This window comes from Arctopsyche grandis, chromosome 13, assembly GCF_051622035.1.
Source record: "Arctopsyche grandis isolate Sample6627 chromosome 13, ASM5162203v2, whole genome shotgun sequence".
NCBI classification, from domain to species: domain Eukaryota; kingdom Metazoa; phylum Arthropoda; class Insecta; order Trichoptera; family Hydropsychidae; genus Arctopsyche; species Arctopsyche grandis.
Window position 1 is genome coordinate 1726696 of NC_135367.1, and position 16653 is coordinate 1743348.

Sequence of the window (16653 nt, forward strand, 5' to 3'; positions counted from 1 at the left end):
ATTGACATTGCACACACGACAGCCTCAAGTTGCGCGAAAATGTTCTCTATTTCTAGTATAGTACAGTGGATATTCGCATGAACTTGAAAATTTATAGCTCGAACGTTGCTCTACCCAGTAACAGGTTGCGCTTTGGCGATTGGTTGGATATGTAGGGGTGAAACCACCCCTAGTTCGGATTGGTGTAGTTGAGACAAAAGGCGTGGTTTTCAGTATTTTTGAGTATGTGCATATTTTCAGCATTGATTTTTGATTATATTGTGCGGATATATTATATATTAAATATTATCACTGGTGTATTTATGAAACTTTGTATGGGTCTTGTGCAAGGATTTGATTTTGAGGTGTTAATATTTTCGGAAATGGGTATAAAATAACAATATTAATAGATTCTAATTCAAAATAATAATAAAATAACAATTTTTTGCGAAAGAAAGCTAATAAGAGACTTGTAAAAAAGTATTATTTTCAGAAACTTTATATGAGGGATCCTGTGATTCGATTCCTTTCAATAATGTTTATGTTGGGTTTGTATATTTGTATGTACATAGTATACAAGATTTCCAAAATTTAAACAGAAGTTTTGGCTTGTGGCGAAATAAACAAACATCTTTATATGTACATAGTATGTAGATTTATGATTTATTTATGACAGTTACATATATGTACATATATGTATGCCCGAAGAAAAAGATCTTCGATCAATGCGTTTTGCCAGTGATGACTAGAGACCGGAATCTGAAGGGGCTGTTTATTGTTCAAAGATTGTAAATGCATTGTTAAAGGTTTGCCGAACCTTTTTTTACAAAGGATTTACAACAATGGAACAATAGGCGGCGCGTTTCCGGCCCCTTTAGATTCCGACCTCTAGTGATGACGTATGGATGCGAAACTTGGACACTGTACGCCAAGATGCTACACAAAATCCAATGCACTCAAAGAAGTATGGAACGCTGTATGCTTGGTATAACGAGGAAAGACAGGAAGCGGAACACGTGGGTGAGAAGCATGACAAGGGTAGTGGACATAGTGGATAGAGAGATTGAAATGCCAATGGGCGGGCCACGTGCTAGAAGAATGGACGAAAGGTGGACAAAAGAAGTGCTTGAATGGTACCCGAGAGAATGCAAAAGGGTGAAAGGAAGACCGCAGGGAAGATGGTTGAACGAAATTAGGAAAATGTGCGGGGTGAGATGGATGAGAGTTGCGCAAAACAGAGACGAGTGGAAGCGTGTTGGAGAGGCCTTCATTCGATAGTGAATGGCTGTAAATGATGATATATGTATGTCCTATACGCATTAGATTTTTTCCGCAGTTAAGTAAGAATGGAAATGAACATGAATGAAATTGAAAGAAGATCTAATATATAATTTCGAAAGAGACTTTGTATGTATCTTTGGTTGGGAACTTCGTAAACAAGTCAAAATTTCTATGAAGACAATTCTATTTTTTTTCGATTGAAATAAATTTAATAAAAAAACAAATTAATATTTACTATTAGATTCGCCATGTTTACGCTGTTTATATTAAAAATACTGAGCGAAGCCGGGTAAAACAACTAGTCTTATATATAAACCGGAAACGGCGTCTGCGATTCGTTTTTGATTGGCTGTCGTCAAGGTCGTTTCTGATTGGCTGGATTGGTCAAAGACTTTTGTGATTGGTCGGTCGACAAATAATATATTTTTTTTCGATTTAAATAAATTTAATTAAGAAGCTTTTTTTCGTGGTTCGACGGTATTCTCACTACTAGAAGAAACATTTAAAACTCTAAGTTTTAAATTTTACATGTAATATCTTCCATACATATGTAGGATTTAGTTTTCAAGCCCAGTATAGTGCATGTATAAATGATTAAGTTGGCGTGCTTGGTATACATATGTATATTTAAATTGTTAAGTTGGTAAAAGACATGTTCATTTCAACGCATCGAGAAATAAACACTGTTTAAACGCTAAACGAATCCATTGACCATCTGAACCACGTGTCCCTTCACGAATTCAATCAAACATACAAATTAAAATGTACAGAAACGGCAGATTATTTAACAACTTTATTTTTGACTTCACTTTAACTTGTATTTTTTTGCGCTTTTAATTTTGTTGGTTACAAATTGGATCATATTTGAGTTGGTCAAAAATGTCACAAAAGCGGAAAAAAAGAATTAATCGCATAATTCCGAGAGGGGTGAACTATTGGACATATTGCGTTGGCGGATAATATCCGTAACACGCATGACAAATGCACCCTAATCCTATTACAATGGCATTCTGTTTAGACACTGATTTGTAAACGGGGAAACGCCGAATTAGAATTTAGTCACACGTTTGCCAAAAGTCAGTCGAGCATAATAGTAGAAAACATACCAAGAAACATATACTCAGTTATCTTTAAATATTTTGAAAAATTGGGAATGTCTTGCATTAACAGTCAGCACCAATATGTATGCATGTACAAGAACCAGCCGTGAATACAAAACATCTCTGTGAGGTCCAATAGAAGAGATAAGATCAAAAATTCACAATTATGAAAATAATCATGAGTGCAGGCTACCAGACAAATAGGTTAGAATAATCTCTAATGTGGAAATTATCACATTCAGGCACGGCAGAAACGATTTCATTAAGAGTTGGATAGCTCTTGGAAAATGAGCCATCCGAAAAAGAACAGTGAAGCAGGGTCACCCCTAAGAGTTCGGCCGCCTGTGTGCAAACTTAAATCGGCCGTTCTTTAGTTTTATCAGCATTTGTATAAATCATATTAATAAATAAATTAAGTTCATGCGAGTAGTACAAAAATCTTACCTTGTGATAAATATTGTGTGAGAAATATAGTTTTTAAAATTTTAATCACACTAAAAATTAACCAAAAAAAGTTTTCAAGTTCTTTTATGAAAATATGGTGTTTTTATCTCCAATCCCACATCTAGGATGATAGAAAGATGATAGAACATAAAATAACTAGCTCTATGCGGACCGAAGCTATACCTGCTATCCTGTTATTTCACTGACTTATAGTTCGAAAAGTTGTAACGTGCAACAGCAATCAACAAGACAACCTAATTGCATTTTCAAAAGTACGATGTCTTGTTTCGTATTTTTTAAGGAATATATTTTTTTCGACTCTCGTTTCTTTCGGCCGCCTATATATTTCAGCCGCCTGTGTGCGTTGCACACATTTGTATATAAGATCAAATAGAAGAGATAAGATCAAAATTCACCCATACATCACTATTCAATTATGAAAATAATGATGAGCGCAGGCTACCAGACAAATAGGTTAGAATAATCTCTGATAACCTACACTCACTGATGTGAAAACTATCACATTCAGGGACGGCAGCAACGATTTCATTTAGAGTCGGATAACTCTTGGAAAATCAGCCATTCGAAAAAGAACTGTGGGCCGGAAGTAGAACCATCAAATGATCATGTCTACCACACACATAATTAATAAGGACATAAAGTACCAACTGCTCCAGCAACGACGGGCACGGCGTAGAAGTTGGAGAACAAAACGAATTAAGGTCTGTTTATACTTAACAGCACTGCACGGCTTCAGTACTGCACGACTCCGTTTCAAATATGTCATTTTATTATATTTCTATTCATATCTACCTACACGTCACGGTCACGTCACGCTTACAGCAATTTGGCCGAGTGCAAGGCAAAATCGGCTTACTTATACATTACAGGCCATGACGATACGGCGCAATATTGCTTACGTCGTATTGTCGAGTACTTACAATATGAATACATACACGTGCATTCGTAGCTACGCGTCAGAATACAAGTCAGCAAAAATGTTTCGGCGTTTATCGAACGAAAAATTATGTATAATCGCGTTTTTGTTGGATGAAGAAGCTCAAGAAGGCAATAAAAAAGCACGGAGGCGTTTTGATGTGCATCCCATGTTAAAAAATAGAAAAACCGAAGGAATGTTTTGGACACTGTATAAGGAGCTTGTGGATGATGGACAAATTTTTTTTAAATATTTCCGTAAAAAATTTAAAATTTTTTTAAATATTTTTTAAATTTTTGCGCCAAAACCATGTCGAAAGATTGAACAGCTGTCAACTGTCACTATCGATAATTGGTCCAAAACAGCAAAGCGGCAGACTCATGGCACGTAATTCGCGTGTATATTTCCACGATGGTCAAAAAAACGGTTACGATACGTTGACGGATGTTGCTATAAGGTATGAACAGGAAATGTCGGGTACTGCTGTAAGCCTGCCGTGGCGTAAACGTGACGGTTGGTATGAATATGCCCATACAAAATGTACCAAAGAATACTTTTCGTACGGCCGGATACCTGCTGAAGTCGGTACGTGCTGACTAGGTATGAACAGACCTTAAATGATAAGTTTCTCTGAAATTCAAGGGAATTATATATACCTAAACATGCCCAAAAGGAAAGGAGTAGGGTAGAGATATGGGTATATAAAAACACATTGTACGTCATACGACTTCAACCACAAGACAAGTATTTATTTTAAAAACAAAAGGAGTAATATTTTTGAAAACATCAACCGAGTTATAACCTTATTAAATATAACTTTACTAAATATAACCTTACCGTTAGATTTGATACATATATGTTAATTCATATCGTATTTTTCCTGAATATTACAATAATTGCGCAATATGACACGTGGTCTACTTATATCTTTATATATGTGTGTGCACAATAAAGGCCAATTTCACACGGTCTAGATTTAATTAAATTCAAATTATGAAAATATTGTTCAATATGTGCGTACCCCTCGAAACGCCTTTTAGCCAGCCCCTTCGAATTGCACCACGTGCACTTGCTCGTTGCACAGCTTCTAAAACTGCCGGCAATAAAGATACAAACCCGGAAGATATCTGATTTATTTATGTTATTTTATTACACACATACATACATAAATAAGTGTCATGACATTATTTTTATTAATTATTAAAAATTAAATTATTATAGCTAGATTATTTTTTTTTGTACGTAAGTACTAACAAATTTTCAAATATAACAGTACATAGAATACAATAGAGACATCTATGGCCAGTTAAAAAAACTTTTGATACATCATAAATTTGCGAGAAATACATTTATAGAATTCAACAAACTCAATATACTTTTAATATAACCACTAAATCTCGTCAACAGTGTATTTGGACGGGATTTGAGCCCACGACCTCTCTACTAGTGCACTACGATGTTTTGAATACTTAATTTTGATAATTTGTCATAATAGTTGATTCAAAAATAGTTTTATAACAGCGATTACTTGCACAAATGCACAGTTTGATTTTTAAATGCTTTTTATTATTACGAAATTATGTTCACAATACATCTTATATCTATTTTAATAGCTACTGATCTACTGATCATTTTCTATTTTACAATTTAATTTAATTTGGTGAGTAATCATAGTATTATATTATTCTAATGTTAATCTAAAGCATAATAGGAAAAAGAGCTCAAAAACCTATTTACAATCCTTCAGTGCACAGTTTGAATAATCCATTATGTATGTAGATGTTTTTGTCGAGTTACTTATGTTTTTGTCGAGTTAATATTTTAGCATACTTGTATCAAAACGACTAAATTTGAATAAAACTAATTAATTGTTAGCTTTAATTTTGATCCCAATATTCGTTTTTATCATCAGTGTTGGTAATTAAAAGAAAACATTACTATCAGTTAGTAGTAAACGAGAGTGGCATTGAGGCCCCAAGCGGTTTTTATTATCCAATTACATGTAGGGATTGCAGTACCGAGAGTATCGATACCGGTATTATCAGTATTTGAAAGAAAATACGTATTTGGTAATACCGGTATTTAAAAAAGGAATACTGATACTATCGATTTTTTTCAAATTCGTATATTTTATTTGTTGAAAACAACCGATTTTGCATCCGCGATATTGAGCGAGCTATTATTTTATAAATTGTTTTCGATCTGTCTTTATTTTATCACGCCATACGTCTGTAAAATTGTTTCAATTTTTTTATAAATATATGTACATACAATGTGTCTCAAGTTCGCGAACCTCTTCAATTTTAATTTAAATAAGAAAATGTTTTCTATAAAGTGCTGATTTTAGTAAATTGCGTACATACATTGAACATGTGATAAAATATATTATTTGGTTCTTCTCTTCTCTTCGTTTTGCATCCCCAGTGAGTGATGGTTGGGTATCTCATAAGCTTAAGTCGTACGAAACATTATAATCCTTTATAACTGGGACGTACCTACTTCACAGTTTTGTACCCGAATATCCTGTATTTGAATGTTTGGGAATATTTTACCGATAATACATGTATCGGAAATTCCGGTATTTTTGCAATCCCTAATCGCATGATCGGTGATTACTGATTAGTCTTTTTTAATATATACTAATATGTTTTTGGTCCACACACGAACCACAGTTGGAGAAGCGATCGTCGCCAAAACATAGGGGAGGTGTCTGGGTAATCAAGCGTAAAAGTGAGTTCACAGTAGCTCTAATATGACAGTTTGTATGCCTCTTTATATGGGTACATCTGCCAATATGATATCGATACAATACAATTGTGTATAAAAACAATATAATGTAACGAAAAATTTAAGAATATTTATTAATAAAAAAAAATCGAAATACAAAATATATGTACATATCGTTCATACAAGTTAAACATTTTCATTAAAAATCATTATTGTTTGACGCTTTGAATGTTGGATGTTATCATTTCCATGACTTCGTGATTGTACGTCGAGTGCAGCATCAGGCCGAGGACGCCAGCTCTAAAATTTACCAAAAATTAATATTATAATGCCATAATCAAACAACCCGTAGCAAAAAGTGACAATAGAATACCTGGACGCCATTGCACATCGAATGTTCCTTTCTTGTTCCATCAGCTCGTCTATTTTCAACCATTGCCTGACCCTTTCCATGTCGACTTCGGCCCTACGCAACTTCTCCCAAGCGTGATGCTTCAGACAAGACTTGCGAGGAGCTCGACAGAATTCCCCTATACAATAAAAAAAACATTTTCTCGTTTCATTGGATATTTTAGGCCAGAATTAGTTGATATGAAATGTTTAGACAAATTCATTAGTGTAGTTTTTGAAAAATATTTAATAATTACACTGTTCGACAAATGACGACTTTTTTTTTGGTTCTGAGACGAGATATAAATTTTCTTATAGATCTATGCCCAGTGAATCTGGTAATAAAAAATGTTGATTGGCTCGAGATTCGGAGATACATATATGTTTTTTAAATCGGTTTATTTTATCGAGGTTAGCCGGTTATCAATAGACTTTTTGTTATCAATCCACAAGAATAGTCGAAATATGATTTTTCTATAAAGACAATTTAATATATTATCCCTATAAATTCAACTCAGATTCGTGTAAATACGAGTAAATACTAGTACGAGTTTTTAGCTCACAATTTTACCGATTTAAAATTCGGCACACTTCCAATTAACCCTTTTAAACGAAAACAAAAAATAGTGTGGCCAGAACACTATCCCAATAAACATGTTTCAATAGAAAATACTCAATATAAAATAGTATTAACAGTGGGAAAAAATCCCAAGTGAAAATACGTACTTTTGACTTTTGATTTGAACTGGACGACTACTTAGAGAGATTTGAAAGCTGAAAAGTACTACAAATGAAAGATAAAATACCCGACTATAGATTCCAATATTTATTTTGAACAGGAAATTGACAGATTTTGAGGCATCGACCGAACAACACCAAGATATAGAAAAATCGCGCGATTTAAACAACACATATATCTCCGAATTTCGAGCCAATCAACATTTTTATTACCAGATTCGTGTTTACTGGGCATAGATCTATAAGAAAAGTCATATCTCGTCTCTGAACCATTTTTCGTGTCGAACAGTGTTATACAAGATTAGCTCATTCAATAAGCACCTGAAGGAATGAACAAATCCTTAACTAGCGGGCAACCGCAAACGTCAGTATCGTTGATTTTTGGCTCTTTACAATGTTCCGGACAAAGAACCTAAAAATAGCACTGAATGTTATTATAATAATACAGATTAAAATAAGTAGTTTATATATATAAAAAAAAAAATCACCCGAAGACGTTTACAATAAGTCTGGTTGGATGGATTATAAAAATCGCAAAACATATTATTGCCTTCGATACGTGTCTTGAACACACTGCCGAAAGAAGATTGCGCTTCGTACTTAATGAAGCACTTCTCCATATGCTTAACTGCCGTGCGGGAATGTATCTCATGCCCACATGTAATGCAATATATAGACATCTCAGTTTCCTCTTCAGAATCCTGAAAAAATATATAGAAATTAATTGCAATTCTATTATTATATTATTCTCGATAAGATAATAATAGAACTTCATTATTATCTTAGATTAAACGATAACGACCTCATCTTTAGGCGAAGCCGGTTGAGCCAGTTTCGCTCGTTCTATCAATTCGTCCAAGTTGAGTCGTTTGCGCTCGAGCTGCTGAAGTGCAGCATGGACGCAAGCTATCTGCGAACGGACACGTGCCAGGGCTTTGCGGTCTGCTCCTTCAGCTCCACAACTGCGCAGAGACCACTCCTGAATGCGTTGCGGTAGTACCTACGCATTATTATTATTATATTAGTACAATGTAGGCAAAGATTAGTTCAAAAGTGTTGAATATCAGTACTTGATATATTCTGGAAGTTGCCAGCCTCATGCCGCAGCTGTCCGAGCAATATTTTGAACCGATCAATGCCGCTTTTGTACATTTGGGACCGTAGCATTGACGCGTTGTAGACAGCAGATGAGGTAAGAATACTGTAGTGTTGTCCGGTCCATTATTGGTAGCTACGGTGGCTACTTCAGTCGGTGGATGCTTACTTCTGTTGCTGTAATGTAGTACATAAACATTGATTTTATATGCTATCAGTAATGATAGATCTTGGATTCAAATATGCCGGTAAGAGTTTGCAATGTATATGTTACAGTTGAAGTGTATCTTCCAGTTGTAATATCTTCCATCTAACCTGATACCGACTACCGTTATATGTAGTTCCAAGTACATTTTCAGTTGTAATATATTATGATTAGTTGGAATATATTCCGTCTAACCCAGCGGTTTCCAAACTTTATGCTACTACGCCTCCCTAAAAAAAAATTTTTTTTCCGCGCCTCCCTACCTTTTATTTTTTAATAGATATAATAATATGAACACGTTTGAAATAATAAAACTTTATTTAAAATAATACTGAACACTAAAAGACTGAATAATAAAAAGGTTTTGCTATATTATAAATTTATACGAACACGTATATTTATTTTTATATTAAATTACTAATTAAACTACTACTAACACATCAAAATTTAATGCAAAGGATATTGTTGTTTATTGGCACAAAGTTTATCAAATCTTGGGGGCAATATGGAGAGTGCCACTCGTAACTCCTTTTCGACTATATTAACCTGGCTCGATATTTGGTTTTCATTGCAGCTAGTACCAAAAAGCCCGTTTCGCATAAATAAGACGTTACAAACGGTAGAAGCACTTACATTGCTTTGCAATACAAAGATTCATACTCTCCACTAAGATTCATCCAAAATTGAATTATGGTTTAATTTTGAAACTTTTGTTTTAGTGAGCTATCGCATGATAATTCTATCAATTTTTCTTTTTCGATGGTTGTCAGCTCGATTTCGTCTTCTTCGTTGTAGTTAAATGGTTTCTGTATCCATAAAAACTTTGAGAAATCAAGGTATTTGAAATAATTGGAAAAATGCAGCACTAAACTAAACCATCCAAGTGGTCAATAAAAAAATTTTTACTTGCTTCAATATTGGCTGTGGCCCAGAAATCTTTGGAAAGTGAAAACATATCCAACTCATTCTTTTGTAAATTTGATTTCCATAACTTCAACTTTTTAATGAAAGCTTTTACTTTGTCTTTTTGAACAAGTGGATGTATTTTTGATCCCTGCATTGATTTATTTAAACCGCTCAATTTTCCAAAAATTTCAACCAAATAGGCAAGTTTAACAATAAAATTATCGTTCGTCCACAAATATGCCTCTTCATGTTGATTTTCTTCGAAAAAGGTTGTAATTAAATGTGTATATAAATATGAAAGAAAAATAAAAATAAACATTCATGCATTGAATTTTTACTGTCAAGCTACGATATGAAGTTTTATTTATTTGTAGATATTATGGTATGAAAATTATTTGTTTACTAAAAAGTTTTGGCGCCTCCCCTGGCAATAGTCCGCGCCTCCCAGTTTGGAAACCGCTGGTCTAACCCATGTAAGTTGATTCATATGGCCAATTGCATTCCAACTGGTTAAAATATATTACAACTGAAAATACAGCTCAACTATAAGTCGGTGCCAGGTTTGATGGAGAGGTAAGGTTTTCGTGAAAACGTCATTCGACTAGTAAATTGAGTTGGAAAGACAATTTTTTGTTTTGAACAAATTCTTAGAATTATCGTAATACAGTAATGATTGTCTTTATTCGTAATACCTAGCAAATATTAACGTATTATTGAATTCTAAAGCATTCGTAAATACATCAGAGCTCAACTTTTATTTTACAACTGGCGCACATTGTTGAAAGTGTATTTGCGCTTGTAGAGATATAATTAACTAGTTGAATTGTATTCAAATATGGATGACTTAAAACGCTAGTTGGTATATATTACAAGTGAAAATTCACTTCCGACTGTAACATATACAAGTTGACATCTCAGCAGCTTATGTGATTTTAACACTGTAAAGGAATACAACAATGATATAAAATTACCTGGGTGAACTCGAAGATTTCTTGTGTGACAAAATGGCTTTGTTGACGCACGTGCGTTGTTTGCATTTCAGTTTTAGTTTTGTGGTTATACCGTTTTTGATATTATCTTGACATGCGTCGCAACTGAAAAAGTAATTAATGCAGGTATTAACATATGTAGTATTTGAATAGTGGAATCAAACTGTATGAGTATTTTTATTGACGAGTTTGAAAACAAAATCATGAAGTTGAATTGCAAAAGATCCCGTTAGGCATGAAAGCTCATTTTTAAATGAATGGTATTGTAAAGTACGCCGCCGGTTAAGTGCAATCGGGATTATCCGGCGGCTTAAGTGCATTCGAGGGCAACAATAGAGACCCTCGGATTAGGCCGAGTAGCATCTCCGCTATTTCCCAGAATCCGGACGATCGTGATACGAAACTGTACGTGACGAAACAATAGGTGAACAACCGTGTCGAAGAAGATGCATTGAGCGACCTGCTCTTTATAAGCTGGTACTTAGGCCATATTAGATCCAGGGTTGTAGAATAGCCGGTACGGCGCCCTGCTACCTTTTATCGGTACTGGTACGCGACCCGGCATAAAAATTTCAAAAATCAAAATAATATAAAACTTAAATTTTTTCGAAAAGTTTTACCACTTTAGCAATATTTTTCACCCAAGATCGATGACAAGGAGCGCCGTGATGCATAAAAATGCTGTCAGGATCAAGGATACCACCAGGATTTATGTGAGGCACCAGACGTGTCTTTAGAACATTTAAATATTGGTCTCCATTCATGGACTCATTAACGAAATAAATGGACCCTGGACTTATTTATCGCTTATGACGGCTCAAACCATTGTCTAGGGTGGATGTTTAATTGTGCTATCGATACATGAGGGTAGGTAGCGTTCTTGGGGGCTTCGACGAACGGCTAAACGGCTTTGTGTCATGAACTGAAGGATACATTCATCGCTCGGAGATTGCTTTGAGGATACACTCGATGCATTTTTTGCATAATGCAAAGAAAGTGCAAAATCGAGTGTACCGGCATCTCAAAGTTTAGCAGTACACCACTGATTAGATCATTCTGGAAGGAGCACTGGCGGTATTTGAATCTCCTTAATCACCCAATAAATGCTGTGAAGCGACTTTGGCCTTTTATTTGGATCCTCCACCCACCCCTACGCAACAGTATTATACATACCGTGCACAATCGTAAACACGTGTGCAACCAGAACAAGTGCCACAGGTGCTGGCACTAGCAGATACCCTCTCTTCAGGACTTGAATCAGATATTTGTTGAATCCTATTCTCCGAGTGTTCTTTACGTTTCTTTTTGCGCTCATCTCGATCTGAAAATGAATATTGATTTTGTTAAACATAAGTAAGTATTCTTTATAATTATTAGGAATATGAATTTATCAACACTAGGATATCGACTTGGACTCATTGGGAAATTCTAATCCAATCTAACATGACTCGTAAATAAGCCACTCAAACAGATGTGCAAAAGATTTACTTGGACCTCTATCGTCTCGCTCTCTCTTGCGTGGCTTAAACCGAGTGGTGAGCGATGGATCCTCTTGCCGACACCGCTCACAGTAGTATTGCCTGATGTAGCGGGCTTCGCGCTCAGTTATGTTTATACAGTCTCCGTGATACCACTCCTCGCACGCATCGCAACCTCTGAAACATTTCGATGAGACATACAATGTATAGTAATCAAGTGTAATGGAATGTAGTATGAATTATTGTAGGTGCATACATCATGAAACGCGAACTGTCGGAAGTTCGGCATATGCAGTAAGCCTGACCAGCTTGGTTTAACAGGGTTGTGATCTTCGACTGCCTTTCGGGTAGCACGAATTGTTTGGCAATGTCTGCTTTCTGAAATTGTTTGATGGTGATTGTTAGTGATGTAAATTGTTGTAGGTGTGAAAGTATTGTCGTTTAATGTACTTACAGAAGGCTTGTGGCTTTTCTTCTCGCTCATTTTGGTGGTCTTTTTGTATTAAACGTCACAGCGAAGGACAGACGTTCGGAAGCTGGACAACTGACAGTTGTTAAGATGCACGCAATAGGTCTTAGTATGTGTTTTGTAGACCATTGTCAATGTCTGTAGAAAAATGAAAAAATAAAATGTAAAGCGTTTTTCAGTTTGATTTGGACCCAAAAATTAAATTTTAGTTATACATACGCAATAAATATGGAACATTGTATGCTCGGTATAAATTGGAAAGATAGGAAGTGGAACACGGGGGTGAGAAGTATTTGACATATCTGGTAGTAAAGATGAAGAGATAAAGAGATGAAATTAGGATGGAGTGCATTTGGACGGATGAATGCTGTTTTTAAATCAAAAATGCCACTCTGCTTAAAGAAAAAGATCTTCGATCAATGCGTTTTGCCAGTGATGACGTATCGATGTGAAAATAGGACACTGAACGCCAAGATGCTACACAAAACTCAATGCACTCAAAGAAGTATGGAACGCTGTGTAAGACAGGGAAGGTATGTTGACCGTATCCCGGTCTAACGAAACACATGTTGTGTAGCTTGAAAGAGGATCGTTTATTTTCGTTCAATTGGTACAATGGTTATTGTATGTACGAAGAGGTTTCTTCGGAGATGTGATCTAGCTGAACTCTAGAGGCTCACTCAGCTAGTGGAGGTTGCTGCGTTGGTTTATAAACGTTTTGGGTTGGAGCGTGTCGTGTGCATATCCTTTGTTCTTGGTACTCTTGATGCAAGGGATGACCTGTTTCGAGCACGTGTACATGTGACACGTGTTGAGTGCATTTTCTTTTGTTCCTGGTACTCGCGCTGACCTAGTTATGCTGCGAGCGCGGTTTTTATGGGTTCAGTGCCAGGACGTGATCCGTGGGGTGATGGGGTCGTGCGCCGTATGTATGGTGCACCGACCTCTTTATGAGGCGAGCGTTTGCCATGCGTTAATGGGGGAAGCGTGTTCTTCCTTTGTGTTCTGACAGGATCGATGATGAGCTCGTTTGAGTTGTACTATATGCCTACAGCTGTATGATTGGCATAACGAGGCAAGACAGGAAGCGGAACACGGGGGTGAGAAGTATTGTGGCGGCTCGCTTATACGACATGGTCGAGTTTGGTTGCCTTCCTGCGAGTGGGGACCAACCCGGCTGGGTTCGGAGAGCCACTACCCACTCTGTCTTCAGCTGTCATATAATAAACACGTGCATTAACATGCCAGTCGTCTCATTCGTTCATCCTCCATAGTATTTATTTATTTATTTATATATATTTTAGCTATCAAGCTAATTTAAAAAAAAATACATCTTAATTATTATACTTAACTCTAAAATTTATAATTAACTTATATGTACTGTCCCTCACAGAGGTGTCTCTTCGCACCTCGCAGGAATGCATCCATGTTTTTAGCAGACCTGACGCACTCAGGGAGGGCATTATACATGAGCACACCCCTGTGAAAAACACCCCCAGCCGTCTTATTCTTTCTTACTCTACTTACAACTAGTTTGTCCTTATTTCTAGTATAAAAACTATGTTTATCTCTATTCCTTATTATATAATCATCAAAATACTTAGGTAATAACTTATGATCTAACTTATAAACAAAAGACAATGTACTAATATTTAGACTAATTCTAATACTCATCCATCCTAATTCATCTAACATACTTCCTATACTTTTAAATCTACTCACATTCAAAATAGCTCTCATAGCTTTATTCTGTATTTTTTGCATTTTTTCTAAATCTTGGCCACTAAACAAATTAAGCACAGTGGCACAATAAACCACATGTGGCAAGACAATTGAATTAAACACTAAAATTTTACTTTTTTTACTTAAAATATTTCTTAATCTACATAATACACCAACTTTTCTAGCCATTTTTTTTATTATATAGTCAGCGTGCATTTTAAAATTTAGTCCTGAATCTATGTATACACCTAAGTATTTTATATTTTCAACTTTTTCAATTAACTTATCATCAATTCTAATTTCATTCAATATATTTTTATTTTTACCATTCAACCACATCATTTTTGTTTTATTCACATTCAACTTTAATTTATTTTCACACAACCAGTCATTCACATAATTTAATTCTATATTTAAAATCTCAGACATTACATCAACATTCTTTCCAATTATATATATCAATGTATCATCTGCAAACAAATGTATTTTACACATCTTAATTACCTTAACAATATCGTTTATATATAATATAAATAATAAGGGTCCCAATTTGGACCCTTGCGGCACTCCATGAGGTGTTACAAATTCAGAGGATAACACCTTATCAATTTTTACTCTTTGCCTTCTATTATTTAAGTATGATTGAAGCCACTTTAATACTATACCATTTATTCCTAACTTATATAATTTTTGTAATAAAATATTCCTATCTACTGTCTCGAACGCTCGCTTAAAATCTAGAAAAACTGCTCCAACAACCATGCTAGATTCATCCATCGTCTCCATCCAATCAGAAACCACCAATTGGATAGCGGTTTCCGTTGAATGTTTCACTCTAAATCCAGACTGTTCCACAACCAAACAATCATTTATACTAATGAACTCTTTCAATTGAATCATAACGATTTCCTCCAGCATCTTCTCAACAATTGGTAACATATTGATGGGCCTCATTTCACTGGCTTTATGTGTGCCCGTAACCTTTGGTACCGGTACAATAGTAGACACCTTCCATGCATCCGGGACGGATCCCACTTCTAACGATTCATTTATTAATTTCAGTAACTGAGGTCCAACCATGTCCCAAGTGTTGATTAAAATATCTAGAGTCAATCCATCCATACTAGAAACTGATTTCATGCCCTTCAATACACCATTTAATCCCTCCATTTCCACTAATTTAAACCTTTCAAACTTATTTAAACCCAAATTAATATCATCATTCACACTATTATGCCTTGTTTGTATTGAATTAACTATATCATTCACACTATTGATGTAAAACTCATTCAATCTTTCAACCATATCCTCTTTATCATTATATACTACTCCCTCGACTTCTAATTCATTCAAAGAAACATTTTTTCCCCCGGAAATCAAAGTTTTAATTATTCGCCACATTTTTGTGGGATCTTTTTTTGCACCATCAATATTTCTTTCATGCCAATCCCTCTTCGCATTACGTAAAACATTCACACATTTATTCCTCTTTCTTTTATACTCTAACCAAGCCTTTTCTAATTGGATTCCATCCATAGCCTTAATAATTTTATATCTTTTATAACTAACATTCTTATCAACTAAGCTTTCCTTTACTTCCTTGGTAAACCAAGGTTTCAGCTTATGCTTATGCATGATTCTTGTGGTTTTTACGCATTTACTTTTAGAATATGTTATATTACGATACATTATCTCCCACATTTCATTCACACTATCACCATCCTTTCCCCATACACACTCCTTTAATATGTAGTATGATAAGGGTAATGGACATAGTGGATAGAGTAAAGAGATTGAAATGGAAATGAGCGGGCCACGTGGTTAGAAGAATGGACAAAATAAGTGCTAGAATGGTACCCGAGATAATTCAAAAGGGTAAAAGTAAGACCGCGAGGAAGATGGGTAGATGAAACTCGAAAAATGTGTGGGGTGAGATGTATGAGAGTTGCGCAAAACGAATATAAGCGTGTTGGAAAGGGCTTTATTCAACAGTGGATGGTGAGTGGCTGTAGATGATGATGATGATGATGATATTTGATATACTCAATGTTAATGATTGAAAACTTATAATTTCTAAAGATTATTCTAATTAAAGCAACACATTACTGAAAAAACGACCTAAGTAAAATATTAATTCAATTGAGCAACGAGCATTGCATAAATGATGATTTGATTCAAATTTTGTGTTTTAAA

General features: G+C 35.2%; 1 protein-coding gene across 2 annotated transcripts; it reads right to left on the reverse strand.

Annotated features, from left to right (window-relative positions):
* Window positions 1–5271: 5271 nt before the first annotated feature.
* On the reverse strand, window positions 5272–13352 carry LOC143921710 (CXXC-type zinc finger protein 1-like). 2 transcript variants are annotated; one of them, XM_077445061.1, is made up of 11 exons: window positions 12724–13352; window positions 12526–12647; window positions 12286–12446; window positions 11965–12112; window positions 10774–10896; window positions 8667–8868; window positions 8399–8596; window positions 8085–8297; window positions 7918–8008; window positions 6842–6998; window positions 5272–6768 (listed from the first exon to the last, which is right to left on the reverse strand). In XM_077445061.1, the coding sequence occupies exons 1-11, from the start codon at window positions 12751–12753 to the stop codon at window positions 6678–6680; spliced, it is 1536 nt and encodes a 511-aa protein (XP_077301187.1). In that variant the 5' UTR covers window positions 12754–13352; the 3' UTR covers window positions 5272–6677. The 2 variants fall into 2 exon arrangements, with proteins under 2 accessions (XP_077301187.1, XP_077301186.1); XM_077445060.1 differs by having other exon boundaries at window positions 12280–12446; window positions 12724–12851.
* Window positions 13353–16653: the final 3301 nt, after the last annotated feature.